The following is an 18,395-nucleotide window of genomic DNA, read 5'->3' on the forward strand; positions in this document are numbered from 1 at the left end:
AAAAGTAGTATTTAAGTGTGGCTTTCATCTGTATATAATAAAAAAAATCCAATACTTTATTTATTTTTAATTCCAAGACGTAATGTACTTTGTGGATAGCCCTCGTATATATGAAAAAACGTAAACAGTCACTTCAGAGAAATCTATAACGGTTACGTTGTCATTTCTGTGCGATTTCTTATTTTCGTCAGTTTGTCAGTCACACATCATTTTCCCCCTACTGCAGGTAGCTGTCGTTGAAACGACGACTTATTCTAGAGAAATTAACCTTAGTGCTTTCATCTGCGCAACTCTTTCTAAAAGTTTGGATAAACATTTATTTTATTTCACAAGCAGGGTAACATTCAGAACACTGAATTATGTAGTTACAGTAATATATTTAAAATGTAACACTTCTTCCTATCTTCTCGTACTGGCGCTGATACAAAAGAACGTCATTATACTGCTGCACTTCATTAATTCCAAGTCACAGCGTTAACTGAAAGAAAAAGTAGAAAAATATCAGATAAAGTTGATTCTTAAGAGCAAGGAGCATCTATGCACGCCAATAAAATTACAAGTCACTGTATGGATATGAAAAAAGTAACAGCAGTTGCTGCATATTTTTGTACGGTACCTTCCTGTGCTTCGTAAGATAGAACAAAACGACTGAAATGCTGATTATTGGATACAGTAGTAAAATAAATGAAACTCGGACAAAAATATAAGAATTTGTGTTACGTATCTGTTAAAATTTATGTACTTTGGAGTAAACACCAGGACATCGTATAAGGATACTGTGTCAACTACCTTCGTGCTCTTTGGTTAGCATGCGCTAGCCGGCGAATCTGACATTCTTGAACATGCGGTACGTTGCGCGCCTTTATTCGGCATGGGGATTTATCAAGTAGCACCGGTATTGTTCCAGCATCCAAGAGAAGGGTGTCTGGAGCTATGTGTTGGTCGGTGTGGTGGTCAGTGGTGGCCGACTGGAAGCTTGACGACGAGTAAGCCTGCCCTGACGTTCCCATACAGCCCAATGTTGGGCCGCTGCGATATGCGCAAGCCCCACAAATCTGGGGATTGCACCGTTCGACCAGGTGGCTAAATACACAATGAGACTCATTTCAGTCTCTGTCATCTGCTGATAATGCTCTTTTAGCATCTCAATATCCACAGCCAACAGTCAACATCTGACACTGTTCGCTTCCCTTAAATGCTCTGGTGACAATACCAAACACAATAACACTAATTCACTCTGGTGGCTTTCTACTTGTCACAGAAAACTAGAACTCTACTATTAACATAATCGCCTACGGTGCATACATATACGGAGTTACACTGGCATCTGACCATGTCTTCTGGCTGCTTGCCTTTTTTCTCTCAGGCAGTTTATTTATGCGCCATACATTTTTCCTGTTTACGCTGTCCAAGCATGATGGGATTTAACATCTGAGGTCATCAGCCCCCTAGACTTAGAAGTACTTAAACCTAACTAACCTAAGGACATCACACACATCCATGTCCGAGGCAGGATTCGAACCTGCGACCGTAGCAGCCGCGTGGTTACAGACTGTAGCGCCAGAACCGCTCGATCACATCAGCTGGCTACACGGTCCACTCACATTAATGTGACCAACGCCTATGTTCGACGTCAACATGCAGCAAGCACTCAGAGACGGCAGGTGGTAGAACTAGCTAGGGTAAATTAAGCGTGTCGGAAGGGGGAGGGGTGGGGGTGGAGAAGCGCGAAACAGTTCAAACGTTCTTGTAATGCGGAAGCGGAGCCATACAAGGAGCGTGATCATTGGCATCTATCCACACAGGGAAAGATGTCCAGTCGTAATCGTAAATTCTGCACTATGACCCATGTGCTGCAAATATGTAGATAACCTCTTTGCACCGGTATAGGATGCTGTCTGGTGTACTTTGGTGCATATGGTCGATGGATGTACAGCACCGTTATCTAGCTGCATTCACAATCTATTATACGGTACTTGCAAAGTAGTATCCGGCCGGACTGGCCGTGCGGTTCTAGGCGCTACAGTCTGGAACCGAGCGACCGCTACGGTCGCAGGTTCGAATCCTGCCTCGGGCATGGATGTGTGTGATGTCCTTTTGTTAATTAGGTTTAAGTAGTTCTAAGTTCTAGGCGACTGATGACCTCAGATGTTAAGTCCCATAGTGCTCAGAGCCATTTGAACCATTTGATAATGTAGAGATTGGGAAGTGTTCTACCGTGTCACTGGCTGGCGGTGAAATTATAGAACAACAGGTAAGATTGCTAAAATTGATCTCGCTGTCGAGTGCGGTGTGTATTACAGTACACCGTCCCATATCAACAGTGTCTCTCCTATTCCGACCGTCCACTAGGTATGTTGATTACCACATAATGATTGACCGATACCACTCGGTTGAGGTGGAGAGAGCCTTGGCAAAACATTGCATATCTGCTACTTGTCACTGTGGAGCATGGGATTAAATGTAGAGGTCAGCACCTTCGTACATTTGTTTGCGAGCGTTTCTGAATGCTGCAGACTCATCTTGTTTCCATATGCTGCGATGCCCTCCACATGTTTACATTTTTTTCACCAGTAAGATAACAGTGCCTCGTTTTGTTTGTACTACCTCACGCACGTTGTGAACAGTACCTTCCGCCGATGATCAACACAGAAACAGTAATCATGTACATGACTGCAAAATGAGGAACAATGCTTTTTGAAGTGGAACACCAAGACAGCCGCTATCCTGTCTATGGGGAAGATCAGATTAACTGTACAGTGCTCAGCAATATCGCAAATATGTCAATGAGAAATATCGCCTCTGTGTGTGTTTTTTTTTTCCCTACCAGCCTGTGTTCTGCTGGCGGTATAGTTTACGCCGTGTGATGTTCAGCTTTCTGTGAGACCCAAAGGATCGAAACCTGTTAATGTCGGTTTAGCAGCAGCTGACACGGACCTCTAAGTCATGGTCGAAAAAAACAAAGTGTATGGTGCTGTACACTAATTGGATGCTTTACAATCAAAAAACAATGTATTAAACTGATTGTGAAGGAACAACACAGGGACCCCTTCGCGTGATTCATGATCAGTTGAATATGGTCCTGCTACAGTGCAGGTGATGAAACTTTACACCGGTCTCTGGAAGCGACTTCGGTCATGACTTCATGAGTCACCTGCTCCAATGAACCAATACCTGTATATTTAATTGGATCTTCACATATGGTCAATGCCAGGAAGAAGATTGTATTTGTTTCAGATATATCGGAAGACAGGGACAGGGTCATGTCTCATCGAGTTCTCTAACAGATGTTAGCGGAGTTTTTATAGTTCATAGGTATTCTCTGTTGCATGGTACAAAATACCGAGGTGGGAGAGAATGTTTGGGTGATAGACATGAATGTACCCTGAGAAATGCAGATCTTCAGACTGCAGTCCCCGTATGTAGTTTGCAGATGTATCGCAGTGCAGTAGCAAAATCCTTGTCCTTCCTCCATGCTATGTATGATGAGGAGTCTTCCTAATTTTCCCAACAAGAAGCACCACTGTACCTGCTTTGCTACTACCTTGTGTTGCACGGGAAAACTTCGTTTGCAGCTGGCCTTGCACACTGTACACCGTTGACGGAACTACAACGTCATGTTCTGATTTCCAGCGAGGGGTCAAAAGCTGGCTTGTCGCATTAACTCAGCTCGTCCTGCTTCTCCTTGCTACGAACAAGGTCTTGGATATAGCGTTCTCCGTCTTCAATTCAGGTTCGACTTAAATTGGGACGATGACATGGATGAAGCTGTGGCAAGTGTGGGGCAGAGACTGAGGAACAGTTACAAGACTCAGAGGGACTCTATAAAACAGTGTAGGTGTTTCTGCAGTATGCGTATCCTTAGGAGATGGGTTTGAAAAAGGTGACTTGTTTCGACATACACTCCTGGAAATTGAAATACGAACACCGTGAATTCATTGTCCCAGGAAGGGGAAACTTTATTGACACATTCTTGGGGTCAGATACATCACATGATCACACTGACAGAACCACAGGCACATAGACACAGGCAACAGAGCATGCACAATGTCGGCACTAGTACAGTGTATATCCACCTTTCGCAGCAATGCAGGCTGCTATTCTCCCATGGAGACGATCGTAGAGATGCTGGATGTAGTCCTGTGGAACGGCTTGCCATGCCATTTCCACCTGGCGCCTCACTTGGACCAGCGTTCGTGCTGGACGTGCAGACCGCGTGAGACGACGCTTCATCCAGTCCCAATCATGCTCAATGGGGGACAGATCCGGAGATCTTGCTGGCCAGGGTAGCTGACTTACACCTTCTAGAGCACGTTGGGTGGCACGGGATACATGCGGACGTGCATTGTACTGTTGGAACAGCAAGCTCCCTTGACGGTCTAGGAATGGTAGAACGATGGGTTCGATGACGGTTTGGATGTACCGTGCACTATTCAGTGTCCCATCGACGATCACCAGAGGTGTACGGCCAGTGTAGGAGATCGCTCCCCACACCATGATGCCGGGTGTTGGCCCTGTGTGCCTCGGTCGTATGCAGTCCTGATTGTGGTGCTCACCTGCACGGCGCCAAACACGCATACGACCATCATTGGCACCAAGGCAGAAGCGACTCTCATCGCTGAAGACGACACGTCTCCATTCGTCCCTCCATTCACGCCTGTCGCGACACCACTGGAGGCGGGCTGCGCGATGTTGGGGCGTGAGCGGAAGACGGCCTAACGGTGTGCGGGACCGTAGCCCAGCTTCATGGAGACGGTTGCGAATGGTCCTCGCCGATACCCCAGGAGCAACAGCGTCCCTAATTTGCTGGGAAATGGCGGTGCGGTCCCCTACGACACTGCGTAGGATCCTACGGTATTGGCGTGCATCCGTGCGTCGCTGCGGTCCGGTCCCAGGTCGACGGGCACGTGCACCTTTCGCCGACCACTGGCGACAACATCGATGTACTGTGGAGACCTCACGCCTCACGTGTTGAGCAGTTCGGCTGTATGTCCACCCGGCCTCCCGCATGCCCACTATACGCCCTCGCTCAAAGTCCGTCAACTGCACATACCGATCACGTCCACGCTGTCGCGGCATGCTACCAGTGTTAAAGACTGCGATGGAGCTCCGTATGCCACGGCAAACTGGCTGACACTGACAGCGGCGGTGCACAAATGCTGCGCAGCTAGCGCCATTCGACGGCCAACACCGCGGTTCCTGGTGTGCCCGCTGTGCCGTGCGTGTGATCATTGCTTGTACAGCCCTCTCGCAGTGTCCGGAGCAAGTATGGTGGGTCTGACACACCGGTGTCAATGTGTTCTTTTTTCCATTTCCAGGAGTGTATTAGGGTGGCCTGAATATGATTCACCCGTGCTGTAGTAATTAAAATATGTCTCTACAGATTTCAATGAAAGTATATGGTTGAATGGATAGACTTGATTGCAAATCGTTGACAGCATTTCTACCAGAAATCATAAGGCTAGCAGCGACCTGTTTGCGCCTGTTTGCACACACACAGAGCGAGACAAGCTCTCGCGATCTGTTTCGTAAAAGCTTATGTTACACAGTAACACATTGGTAAAAGGAGACCTGCCACAGTGTACAAAACATCTTTGTCCTCTTGAATTTTAGTATGTTGTTGTCGAGCGTAAAATGATTGTGTTTTTTCTGACCTGTGAGCCAATGTCATGAAAGATTGTATTCTCTAATGTTATTTCACGTGTCTGGATTGTTTGTAATACACATCCTTGACAGTTTATTTACAGACACCGAACGTAAGAGCTGCTCTCAGGGTGTGTAATTTGTCCATCGAACTGAAATTGCTTAATATAAATGCTTTTTCTTCAAAGTTTAAATTCTCGCTTTTTCTTTACTCCGATGATGGTTTCGAAATAACGAGGACATTCTGTGGTGATCAGTAGTTTTCGCAGCAAAATAGTCAAAGTTTTTTATGTAGGGTGGAAATTTCTGTGCTGATCATCTGTAATCGGCGACGGTACACTTTACTGGACGTCGCAAAATAATGAGATACAGTTTATCGTAAGAACTCTACCAATATAAATCATAAAACTAAAAGAAAACGGACTCCGCCTATTTTCGTGGATAGAGTAGATTTATTATCGTCGCAATTATGTTTTCGTTTTTTAATAGATCCTTCGTTCTAGGAGATGCATTGATGTCAAATACTATTGTTCTCCATAGCAGAAAGGTGGGCGCAGGGGACGAGACTACAGTTGGTGGTCGCCGGACACTAACTAGAAGCGCAGTGGTGCTGCTAAATTTCCCTTTTGTGTTGCCAGAGAGCCGTCACCACAAGACAGGCCGCACACTGCAAGCGAGCACGGAGGATAGCAGAAGGCCTGGTGAGACCAGTGACGGCAGAGGGGTGGGAGTGGGGCCACAGAAAAGCAGCAAAGCACTTTGCGGAGCAGCGAGCCGTTTGAAAAAGCGATCTGGAGCATCCTCCAGAATCGTTGTTGTCCCAGGGGTCCAGTCTTCCTGAGATATAGGTTTAACAGATTACAAGAAACAGTTACGTTGACGTTAAAGAAAAGTGTTGGGAGCGTGCCTAGTCTGAGGATGGTCGCCCTCTGACCAGGGAGGCGGCAAATGGAGGCTGTGTCGCTTCAATTTAGCCAAAGGAGTCGCACTTGAGGCGGACGTCCTTTTATATCCTGTTCTTAATCGACAATACATGCTATTCCGTTGGCGAAGGAGCATCGCCTCAAGGCAGTTAGCGGCCATGGCGGTAGAGTGCAAAGCACGGCAAAGCAGCTGGCCATCTGAAGAAGCCTGTGTCCACTCCATGGTGGATGGATGGAGAGAGGGAGGGAAAGGTGGGATGAGAGTAGGTTAGAAGGCCTCTCAAGGAGAGCGCATGCTCAGCTACTGCCCCCTCTGCAGTTTTGTGGGACGACGATTTTCCCTAGTACATGTGTTGCATTATGACCTGTACATTTCGAGTGCTGGTTCTTTCACTACAATTTTGAAGTGTTATCAGAACTGTAATGCAGTTTTCTATCAGTTGTGGTAATATGTATTGCCTTCGGTTACCTGGGATGCAGGACAGTTTTTGAGCAGGCGTCTCTAGTGAACTATGATGTTAACAATGATAGTTACTGTCCTCAGCTGTATGCTTACAGGTAATACATTTTTTAACTGCTCTCTGTCCTTCCCCAGCATCTTGTCAGTTGAACATATTTCCAGCCAAAAGAATAGAGATAGTACCTTACACCAATGACTCTTTCCCACCAGCTTCTAGGAAAAAGGCACAGTTTGAGTGTGTCTGTAACTAGTTTCGAGTGGTACTGCGAAATCTGTGACTAGTTTCGAGTGGTACTGCGAATTTTTTTCCCAGCAGGATAACACCAGTTATACCGTATCGTTTGATTTTGAGCTGTATTGCTACTTTAGGCCGTCCTTGTGTAGCGCTATACATACAGATGTGTAATTAGGCCAGATATTTAAGATTAATTACATAATTAGACCCATCTTTACCTCAATTTCCTGACCAAAATCAATAAAGTACAGTAACCTTATCTTTCTCTCCTGCATCTGGACAGTTTGTATTTGTTGGTGTGTGCACTTGGGCTTTCCATGCAGTAGAACTAGAGTTCGAGGGCCGGAAAGGGGACCGCTATTTTTAATTTCGCTCAATTCCAAATGCCCCTAGTGGTATAATTGTGATAGGGGGGTGCACTTGGACTTTCCGATCAGAAGGACATGGGTTCGAGTCCCGGAAAGGTGGATAGGGGGCTGGGGCTCACGTGCAGGCTGAGGATAACACTTGCCGTCATCGGGGGATGAGGATGGATGTGGGTGGGGTGGAGGTAATAAATTTATCAATTTAATTAATTTGTATATCAATCTGATATCAGAAGTGCCCTCATGCCTCAATGTCGCTACTACTCACGGGCTCTAGTATCCTGTATTACACATACGTAGTAATTTTCTAGAATTTGTTGCCATTTTCGAGACTTAGTTTTCAAGCTACTTTATTCTCAGAAAGTTGATGAAGAAATGTGGGAACCCATATACTTAAAAATATAAATCTTGCCCATCCCCTTTACCTTTTTGGACTCGTGCCTGGTGGAAGGACACATTACTGCAAACAGCAAGAATCGTAAAATGTATGGGAGCATGCGTCCACAGTGAACCTACAGCGGAATGACTTCATAAAACTATTACTAGAAAAAAAAGTGTAGCCAGATAGAGTTTTGTGAAGAATCATCAGGAAACGCAATTCGTTCACAAAAGAGGATGCTTATAAAACCTGGGTCTTGAGTACTGCACCTTTCACGAACGGAACAGGGAAGGGAGAAATGAAATTGGTGCCCGAAGTACCCTCCATAACACAACGTTCGATACAGATGTAGGTGTACAATTTGTGAATATAGCACAATAACTGTGCCAGGAGTTTGGACACATGCCCAGTTCTCAAGATGGCGAGTTGTGTGAATGACTTTCAGAAGAATTAATGATAAACCAGTAACACTGAAAGCTGGGAATTAACATTAAAACATCAAACCCAATAAATCAACATAATTCATAGTACTCACATCGACGTGTATAGCTAGGAAACTGTGCGGTTGTAGCTGTACTCGCACGGAGCCGTTTGCTGTGACTTTTAGTGTCTCACCGGAGCATGTCCCGCCACCGGAGACCACGTCGCAGTAGGTTCCCGCTGGAAGACACGTCTGGGGGGAAACAGCACATAAGTTCGTGTTATCCACAGACCCTTGCAAACAAGCAAGAATATCGTTGTTAACATTTTCAAAACGAGAACGAGTGTACCACCCGACATTATCGTGGTGGGAAGAAACACTCTTCTTTAAAAATCTTGAATGCTTGGTGCTCCACAGTATTAAGATATTTATTAAAGGATATCATCTACACACGATGAGCTGCACTAGATATATTTATTTGCCAAATCGGTACTTGAGTGTATAACCGATCGTCAATGGCGTCTGTACAGAGGTGCTAACAACCGTATGCACATCAATTTCTACAACATGACAGCGAGGGGGTTCAATAAGTAGCGCAACGCATTTTTGCCCCGGTCACTTTCTATTTTAAAAATGAGGAGTTTGTTGTGGGACATTTTGCAATATTCCCGCTCCAGTCGTTATAGTTTCATGAAGTTCCGATCGGTGGCTGCACTGTACACAGCCTTCAAAATAGCGTCTATAAGGGAGATGTGTTCCAGGAAAAGAGCCGTCATTGAGTTGCTTTTGGCGGTAGGTCAAAGCATCTCAGATATTCACAGGCATTTGCAGAATGTCTACGGAGATCTGGCACTGAACAAATGCACTGTTAATAGTTGGACGAGGCGCCTGTCATCGTCGCAGCAAAATCGCGCAATCCTGTCCTACCTCCCTCGTGCCGGCCGGGTGCTCAGAGCTGTGACTCCTGCAGTCTTGAATCGTGCGGACACTTAGTCGATGTGATCAACGGTTCACAGCTATAAACCTCTGCGACAAAGCGAGGCCTCGCACAATTCTGCACGCCCGAGAGGAGCTCACAAAACTTCTTTGGATTGTTCTTCCGTCTCCATCCTACAGTCCGCATCTCGCATCTTTAGACATCCATCTGTTTGGCCCAAGTAAGGATGCACTCTGTGGCAAACAGTACGTGAATGATAAGGTTATTGGTGCAGCAAGAGGTTGGCTCCGACGTCGACCTGTAGAGTGGTGACATGCGGGAATAAAGGCTCTCCCAGTAAGGTGGCATAAGGCCGTCGCATTGAAGGAACATCATGTTGAAAAATAAGATTTTGTAGCCACAAGAATGCGGATTAATATAGTGCATTGGAATCTGGAATAGAACCAACCTGCTTTCAGAAAAAAATGTGTTGCACAATAGCAGAAATATAGATCTACTTGCATTATGTATCTCTATTGCTCCGACATGCAGGTCAGTTAATGAGGCAGGATATGAAATTCATCCTATCACACAGTGCACAGGTTGTCAATCAGGTTATTACTGTCAAATTTTAAGCACTAACACTTCTAGGTCACGTCTGACACAAGGTAACTGTCATATACTGTAAACATGCAACTGACAGGTCAAAGAGTCTACATTACCTGCCTTTTGTTTTTTCTAACATAATATTTACATACATCTGTGACATACATTCATATACGTAAAATACAATCAACGATAATGGCCGAAGCAGAAGAAATGAATTAAAATTTGTACTACAGCCGGGATTCGAAACCAGGTCTTCTTGCTTACTACACAGAATCGCTAACTATTACACCACCAAGCATTATGGTCAATATTGCTGCACGAAATACTTAAATTCAGTGCCTTCTCCAACACAAATTTCATATCTTCCACTTATTTTCCCTTACATTGTCACTACTGCTGGAATAGCACCCCAGTGTTAGACGTAATGGGAAAGTCCTGTACCATAGGTGATCTTATGGATCTCATATTTATTCCTGAGACATTTAAGTCTCTTCTTTATCTACGATAATGATCGAAGCAGAAAAAATGAATTGCAATTTGTGCTGCAGCCGGGACTCGAACCTGGGGCTTCTTGCTTGTGAGGCACAAAAGTTAATCGTTACACCACCACAGTACTACGGACAACAGAGCTGCAGGAACTACGGAATTTGAGTGCCCTCCTCAACACAAATTTCATATCTTCCACTTATTTTCCCTTATATTGTCAGTGCTGCTAGAGCTCTCTGGCTTTGGAATAGCACCACAGCGTTGGATGCATTCTTCTGCTTCGATCATTATCGTAGATACAGAAGAGACTTAATTGTCTCAGAAATAAATATAATTATGAGGTCTATAAGCTCACCTATGGTACAGGACTTTCCCATTACGTCCAACGCTGGGTTGTTATTCTAATACCGGAGAGCCCTAGCAGTAGTGACAATGTAAGAGAAAATAAGTGGAAGATATGTATTCAAGTTTGTGTTGGGAATGGCACTCATCTCGGGTACTTCGTGCAGGACTGATGACCATAATACTATGGTGGTGTAATGGTTAGCATTTCGTCCTAGCAAGTAAGAAGACACGGATTTGAGTCCCGCCCGTAGCACAAATTTGAATTCATTTCTTCTGCTTCGAGTATTACCGTAGATGAAGAAGAGACTTACATGACTCAGAGAAAAATATAATTATAAGATCTCTAAAATACAATGATTGGACGTTTGGTACATATAGATAAAATATACCAAAGATGTAAAAATATAAATCTCACCCCTCGTCTTTCCTTTGTGTGTGATGTGATCAAGAATTTGTCACAGCCTAATATTTGACGGCAGTAACTTACATGTCAACCTGTATACCACATAACAGGTGGGATTTCATATTCTCTCGTATTAACTGACACGCATGCCATTTCTACAGAGATTCGTAATGTAAGTTCACTTACAATGCTGCTTTTATATATAAAGTCTCCATGTAAAACTGCAAGTACATACAGTTATTTGTTCCTCTATAACAGATGCCACTGATGATGGGTTATACACCCAAATACTGTTCTGCCAAATAAACATTTCAAGTGCACTACATAGTGTTTAGAAGACGACCTGTAATAAATTTTTCACAGACGGTATCAGGAATATTCACCTACAAATACAATATTCAGTTATTGTAACTTGCAGCGGCCAAGTACGGTAAAAAATAAATAAATGAAAATAAAAAGACACCTTTCTTTTCACCTCTCACTTTTATCTATTTGTATTTCCCGACTGGTCAAGTCGACAAGTACATTGCATCTTACAAAAAACTCCAAATGTTACGAACTTTTAGTATTTTGTATGTAGATCGACTGCGGTAAAGGAACCAAGTTTTCGACATCGAAAACCATGTGTTAACTCTAAGAAACCGAAAAACCGCCAAATTTCGGCAATTTTTTCTGTTTATTTAGCTATGCATTTTTTCTCGTGCTATCTAAGACAAAAACACATCTTACCTACAGACGTAAAATTTTCTGCAATTTGAACTGGCCAAATGTACTTTTACTCCAAATGTTTACCAACATACACAACTCCAAAAGAATGACAAAATTATCAAAGAAACTGCAAAAAGGACAAGTTTTAGTACTGCAATCTTAACTGAACAACATTTGAAAGGGATAATGACAGATGCCTCTAACGATCAACTGACGTACACAAAGAATTCTCCGCCCCCCTTCACCTTCCTGTAATAGTATGCACGTTTCTGCTAAGGCTGCATAAAATTGGCAAAAAATGCACGTGTTTCATAGCATGTGGTTCTAATTGTCAAAGTGTAACAACTCCAAGAACACCCTGTCTTTCTAATACAATACCGTTTCTTGTCAGCTAACTGTATATTTAAAGAATAAGAATTAGGCCAGATGAAAATAAAACATGTAACAGAATACATAACACACAAAAAAGTTAATGCCTTGATCTCATGCGTATATATGGCAAGTAAAATTGGGTGTCAGCTGCATTCTCCTCGTCGGTTATGGTTTCCCCACCGTAGTAATCCTCTCAGCATCCTCTTCGCTGAAGTTACGCACGGGTGAATTCTCACATGCATGGTAACAACACTGCTTGCCAGTGGTGGAGTACCTGAGCATTGTCTTTTTTTTCCAGTTGCAGGCCCCTGTGCCACACCGTTTCGTACATCTGCAACCGAGATTATGTTGAAAACTAGGGTTTGTAGCTAAAAGAGTAGGGATTAATATGGTGTACTGGAATTCATGTTAGCCTACATCTCAAAGCTGAAGGAATCATTTGGTTAACTAGCCATGTCTTTACGGGTAGACAGTACGAAAAGAATGGTACTCGGCGGCGTCGTGAGTAGCTGTCTGTCTTGCAAGTTGGAATTTTGAAATTTCTTCGGATTTAGAGAACTGTCAATGGCAAAGATCGTCCAGTGCACCTGTTTTCGTTTTTCAATCGTATAATGCCACAAGAAATCTTTCCCCTACTTCAAAAATTTGGTTTGCTACTCTGTATGTTTGTTTGATAATACAAGTCAGGCAGGGTATGTTTTTCTCGAAAGAGTGTCCAGTATTCTATAGTATTCGCTTCAAATCGAAATAATAACTTGCAAGAAGATATTTTCTTGTATATTTGCAAGCTGTAGCCAGTCAAAGTTTCCTGCCGTAAATATGTTTCGCAAAAGTATGCAAACTACAAAAAAAAAAAAACGGCTGTTTACATGGCTACTACATATGTTTGGACCCAGATACATAGGCCTGTATGAAACATCTTCCACAAAAATGAATCGTTTGAAAAATAAATGTCGTTAACGGATGCACAGCTTGATGACACTCATTGTATGAGTCGTTCCCCGCGAGAACCGGAAAATAAAGAATGGCTGAAGACCGCAAATGTAATTTCTCAAATTACTTTGTAAACCCGTCTATCTTATTTTATTTTTACGAGTAAAAATAAAAATTAAAACCTTATCTGTACCTTTAATAGGGGCCTCTATAGATAAACCAAATCCTTTTTTGAAAAACAATAATTTACTTGTATTTTTTCTTACTTCTCTGGACCTTGATATAATTCAACAAAAGCATCCGCCCGCCATTAAAAATTAGTCAACGATCTCTGGCCTAAAGTATTCGCAAGAGCTATTTTCCTGTGGTTCAAACAACATTTCGTCAAATGAAAATTTCTCTCGCCGCTACTCTTATCCCATTAATACGACAAAAATAAATTTACCTGTAATGATGCATTCATGTTCGTTAGCTCGTTGTTGAACACAACGAAGCCTCTATCTCCACGACAGAATGCTATTTGATATTGTCCATTATCCCACCAGTTGGTCACATTTGTTCCTGTGGATAAAAACCAAAATGAAATTTCATTACATCTTATTTATCAGGTTACATTTATTAACAATGAACATTTTCACTGTCGATGAACAGAAAAAGACTTGAACGATATGTCCGTTAAGCGCTGTAATCTATTTTCCTTCGAACTCCTTATTGATAGTTCGCGTAGTTGATCGCGGCTGGACAGTGGGCATCAGATCCATGGGACGCTGCATTCCGGACTCTACGTTTTTAGCTAATCAATGTGCCAACGGCGTACTGCGAATCCCTCTATTCCGAGGAAATCGGAGCTGTCACTGTCAACCATCGTCGGCAAAACCCTGTTTATAATCCGGGCTATAACGGGGGCTAGACGCGCACATAGCAGTTTCGTACTGGAAAAAGACGACTGGTGAGCAGTCACACCCTCCAGAAAAACCTCCTCGCTATGGGGCTTAGAAGGCAAGTTCACCACTGCACTACTCTCAGATTTAGTGGTAAGATAGCACATTGGATAGCCCGTCGAAAACTGAACACAGATCACGCATGAAAACAGGAAGAAGGTGAGTGAACAATGAAAAAGAAAGGAAACAGAAGCAGTGAACGGGCCAACCTGAAGAGGGGAAACCTCGAGCGTAGTGGGAGAACAATTATCGTGGTTGTGTGGTTAGGGTGTTGACACTCAAGAGGGAGGTCCGTGTTCAAATCTCCCTCAGGCTCCTTTTTCTTCACAAAATTATGAACTGTCCATCCGGTCATTGATGTATTTGGCAGTTGTCGTACTATACGTTGGTTGCAGAAAATGAGTCATGGGGTAAGAATGTATTCCGTCGCAAGTAAATATGATGAATAGTGAGAGGAGGCGAGATGCCTCATACACTTCTCACAGAAATGAAACAACAAATAAACGGGTGTGACCTGCATTACAACAAAGGAATTCAGGAGTCAAAACTTCCAAAACGGAACGCACGAGTCATAACTTGTAGTACTTGTGTAGAAAAAATTGAGGTACGTACCTCTGGAGGTCTCTTCCTTACAACTCGCTGTTGCAAACGGACGTTACAACATGATACAGACACAAATCTGAATACAGCGAACAGTCGTCAGTGACCGGACGGGTAGTTCATGCACTACTGGCTATTAAAATTGCTACACCAAGATGAAATGCAGATGATAAACAGGTATTCATTAGACGAATATATTATACTAGAACTGACATGTGATTACATTTTCACGCAATTTGGGTGCATAGATCCTGAGAAATCAGTACCCAGAACAACCACCTCTTGCCCTAATAACGGCCTTTATACGCCTGAGCATTGAGTCAGACAGAGCTTGGATGGCGTGTACAGATACAGCTGCCCATGCAGCTTCTACACGATGCCACAGTTTATCAAGAGTAGTGACTGGCGTATCGTGACGAGCCAGTTGCTCGGTCACCATTGACCAGACTTTTCAATTGGTGAGAGATCTGGAGAATGTGCTGGCCAGGGCAGCAGTCGAACATTTTCTGTATCCAGAAAGGCCCGTACATGACCTACAACATGCGGTCATGCATTATCCTGCTGAAATGTAGGGTTTCGCAGGGATCGAATGAAGGGTAGAACCAAGGGTCGTAACACATCTGAAATGTAACGTCCACTGTTCAAAGTGCCGTCAATGCGAACAAGAGGTGACCTAGACGTATAACCAATGACATCACGCCGCGTGATACGCCAGTATGGCGAGGACGAATACACGCTTCCAATGTGCGTTCACCGCGATGTCGCCAAACGCTAATGCGACCATCATGGTGCTGTAAGCAGAACCTGGATTCATATGAAAAATGACGTTTTGCCATTCGTGCACCCAGATTCGTCGTTGAGTACACCATCTCAGTCACTACTGTCTGTGATGCAGCGTCAAGGGTAACCACAGACATGGTCTCCTAGCTGATAGTCCATGCTGCTGCAATCGTTGTCGAACTGTTCGTGCAGATGGTTGTTATCTTGCAAACGTCCCCATCTGTTGACTCACGCATCGAGACGTGGCTGCACGATCCGTAACAGCTATGCGGATAAGATGCCTGCCATCTCGACTGCTAGTGATACGAGGCCGTTGGGATCCAGCACGGAGTTCCGCATTACCCACCTGAACCCACAGATTCCATATTCTGCAAACAGTCATTGGATCTCGACCAATGCGAGCAGCAATGTCCCCGATACGATAAACCGCAATCGCGATAGGCTACAAACCGACCTTTGTCAAAGTCGGAAACGTGATGGTACGCATTTATCCTCCTTACACGAGGCATCACAACAACGTTTCACCAGGCAACGCCGGTCAACTGCTGTTTGTGTATGAGAAATCGGTTGGAAACTTTCCTCATGTCAGCACGTTGTAGGTGTCGCCACCGGCGCCAACCTTGTGTGAAAGCTCTGAGGAGCTAATCATTTGCATATCACAATATCTTCTTCCTGGCGCTTAAATTTCGCGGTTGTAGCACGTCATCTTCGTGGTGTAGCAATTTTGATGGCCAGTAGTGTAATTTTGTGAGAAAAGAAAGGGGCACGAGCTAGATTCGAACACGGGTCTTCCCATTCACAGTCCAACATCGTGACCGCGCAACCGCGACAGCGCAGCTGTTTAACTTTGCTCCATGTTGTCCATCTTGAGCTCGGACAGCTCACTATTCCTATTTTTCTTCTTTTTTCGAAATTCAGTACACCTTCCTCCTGTTCTCAAGCTTGATCGTAAGTTTTTGACGGCCATCTTACCACTAAATATGAGAGGGATGCGACGGGGAGTTTCTCTTGTTAGAAACCAGTTCCACACAAGCGCATTTCCGCTTACCGCACATCACTAGGCGAAGAGATCAGCATGAGCGCACCAACTCCGCCTATGAAGCACGGCGAAGCGTGGTCAAAAGTCGCCTGGGTTGATTTTTATATGGGAGTCACCCTCTCTCTGCAAACTACCCTGTCATAGCGTGGAGGAACGGACAGAGGTTTAGGGCAAACCGCTTGCTCTTAGGGTGGGGAAACTTCTCCTAAAATACTGAAGAATTAGCAATGACTAACTGCCTGAGGACGCAGACGGTAATGGAAACTACTGCATAAACATACATACTTCGTTTTCACAGCATTTGTGGCTTGTAATTGGAAAGTTTCTTGATATTCTTTTCAATTACAAAAGATTCCGGATTGTTCCTCCATCCGGACCTCAATGGGGACTGCCAAGGAAGGATGACATTCACGACTCGTAGCGTGGAATGTGAGAAGTTTGAACACGGTAACGGCTTTGGGAAATCTAAAAAAGAAAATGCAACGGTTCAGTGAAGTTAAATGGAAAGAAGATAACGATTTCTTATCTGAGAAGTATAGAGTCATACCAGCTGGGGCAGAAAATGGTAGATTAGTATTTGTAACAAATTGAAAGGCAGACCTGAGTAATTGTGAACACATCTGTGATAGGGTGGTAGTAGCAGAGGGGTTTTGGGCGCACGACAGCAAGATCTTCAGCGCCCGTTCAGTAACAGTGAGACGGGTGTCAAGAAAAATCCCAGAACAAGAATATAAAACGGAACAGAAAACATAGGTAACAATCGTTGAAAAACATGTGCTCACCCACACCAAAGCGTGGGATGAAGCAGAGCGTCAGCAGTAAAACATGGACAACACAGGAAGAAAATGATAGAAGAAGCTAAAACAATGTAGCAGATGGAAGTGGCTGGCTGACCGCAAGGAAAAAAGGGGAGGAATCAGCCACTCTGCAATACACTAAAACCTCCAGCCTAAAATTTTAGGCCAGAGTCCAGACACATCACAAAACTTAAAAACCCTAGGCACACACGTCTCATCATTAGCTAAAACAGAAGGCAGTTCCCAAGAACTTGTGCTTCTGCCTGTGCATCACGGTATAAAATGCAGTCTGTTAAAATGTGCCGGACAGAGATGTGCACACCACAAGCATTACAAAACGGTGGATCCTCCCGCCGTAATAAAAAGCTATGTGTGAGAGGACAGTGCCCGATCCGAAGACGTGTGAGGGCCACCTTCTCCCGCCTGAGCAACCGGCAGGAGGAGCGCCACGGCCGAGTGGTTGACTTTATCTACCGCAGTTTATTGGCCGTCACCGCCAGCCATTCGTCCTCCCACAACTCCATGCACTTCCTGTGGAGTGCAGCGATGACTGACTGCAAGGGAATAGGACACTGGACCACATCCTGCTCTTTGCAGGCCTCCTTGGCAGCCCGATCGGCCTGTTCATTGCCCCAGATGCCAACATGACCAGGCACCCAGCAGAAGGATACTTCTGTACCCCGCCGTTGGAGCAAGTACAGTTGGTCATGTATCAGCTGGACCATCGCCTCAGTCGGAGCAGAGAAGAAATCGATCGCCCCGAACACGATTCATCTGCTCCAGTGCCTTCAGGATCGCGTGGAGCTCCGCTGCGAAAACGGTATATTCAGCAGGGAGGCGAATCCGGGTAACTTGATCAGGGAACACTACAGAACAGCCAAGGAAATTCTCCTGTTTGGAGCCATCAGTGTACACGACAGTGAAACCGTAATGCACATCTAAAATGTTAAAAAACAGACATTGGAATGTAAAATCTGGTGAGCGATCTTTCTTAAAATCAGTCAAATCTAAAATAAGTTTGGGTCTCCGGAGAAGCCAAG

General features: G+C 44.3%; 1 protein-coding gene across 2 annotated transcripts in view; it reads right to left on the reverse strand.

Moving 5' to 3' along the window:
• Positions 1 to 293: 293 nt before the first annotated feature.
• LOC126354687 (trehalase-like) overlaps positions 294 to 18,395 on the reverse strand; it is a 256,451-nt gene continuing 238,349 nt past the window's right edge. The window contains exons 12-14 of one of the 2 annotated variants that reach the window (XM_050004495.1): positions 13,644 to 13,759; positions 8,541 to 8,678; positions 294 to 478 (exon numbers count right to left, since the gene is read on the reverse strand). In XM_050004495.1, the coding sequence (XP_049860452.1) occupies positions 467 to 478; positions 8,541 to 8,678; positions 13,644 to 13,759 (266 nt within the window). In that variant the 3' untranslated portion in view covers positions 294 to 466. Of the gene's footprint in view, positions 479 to 8,540; positions 8,679 to 13,643; positions 13,760 to 18,395 lie in introns of those variants that run through there. The other variant, XM_050004503.1, reaches the window with a different exon arrangement.

This window comes from Schistocerca gregaria, chromosome 1 (assembly GCF_023897955.1).
Source record: "Schistocerca gregaria isolate iqSchGreg1 chromosome 1, iqSchGreg1.2, whole genome shotgun sequence".
Classification (NCBI taxonomy): domain Eukaryota; kingdom Metazoa; phylum Arthropoda; class Insecta; order Orthoptera; family Acrididae; genus Schistocerca; species Schistocerca gregaria.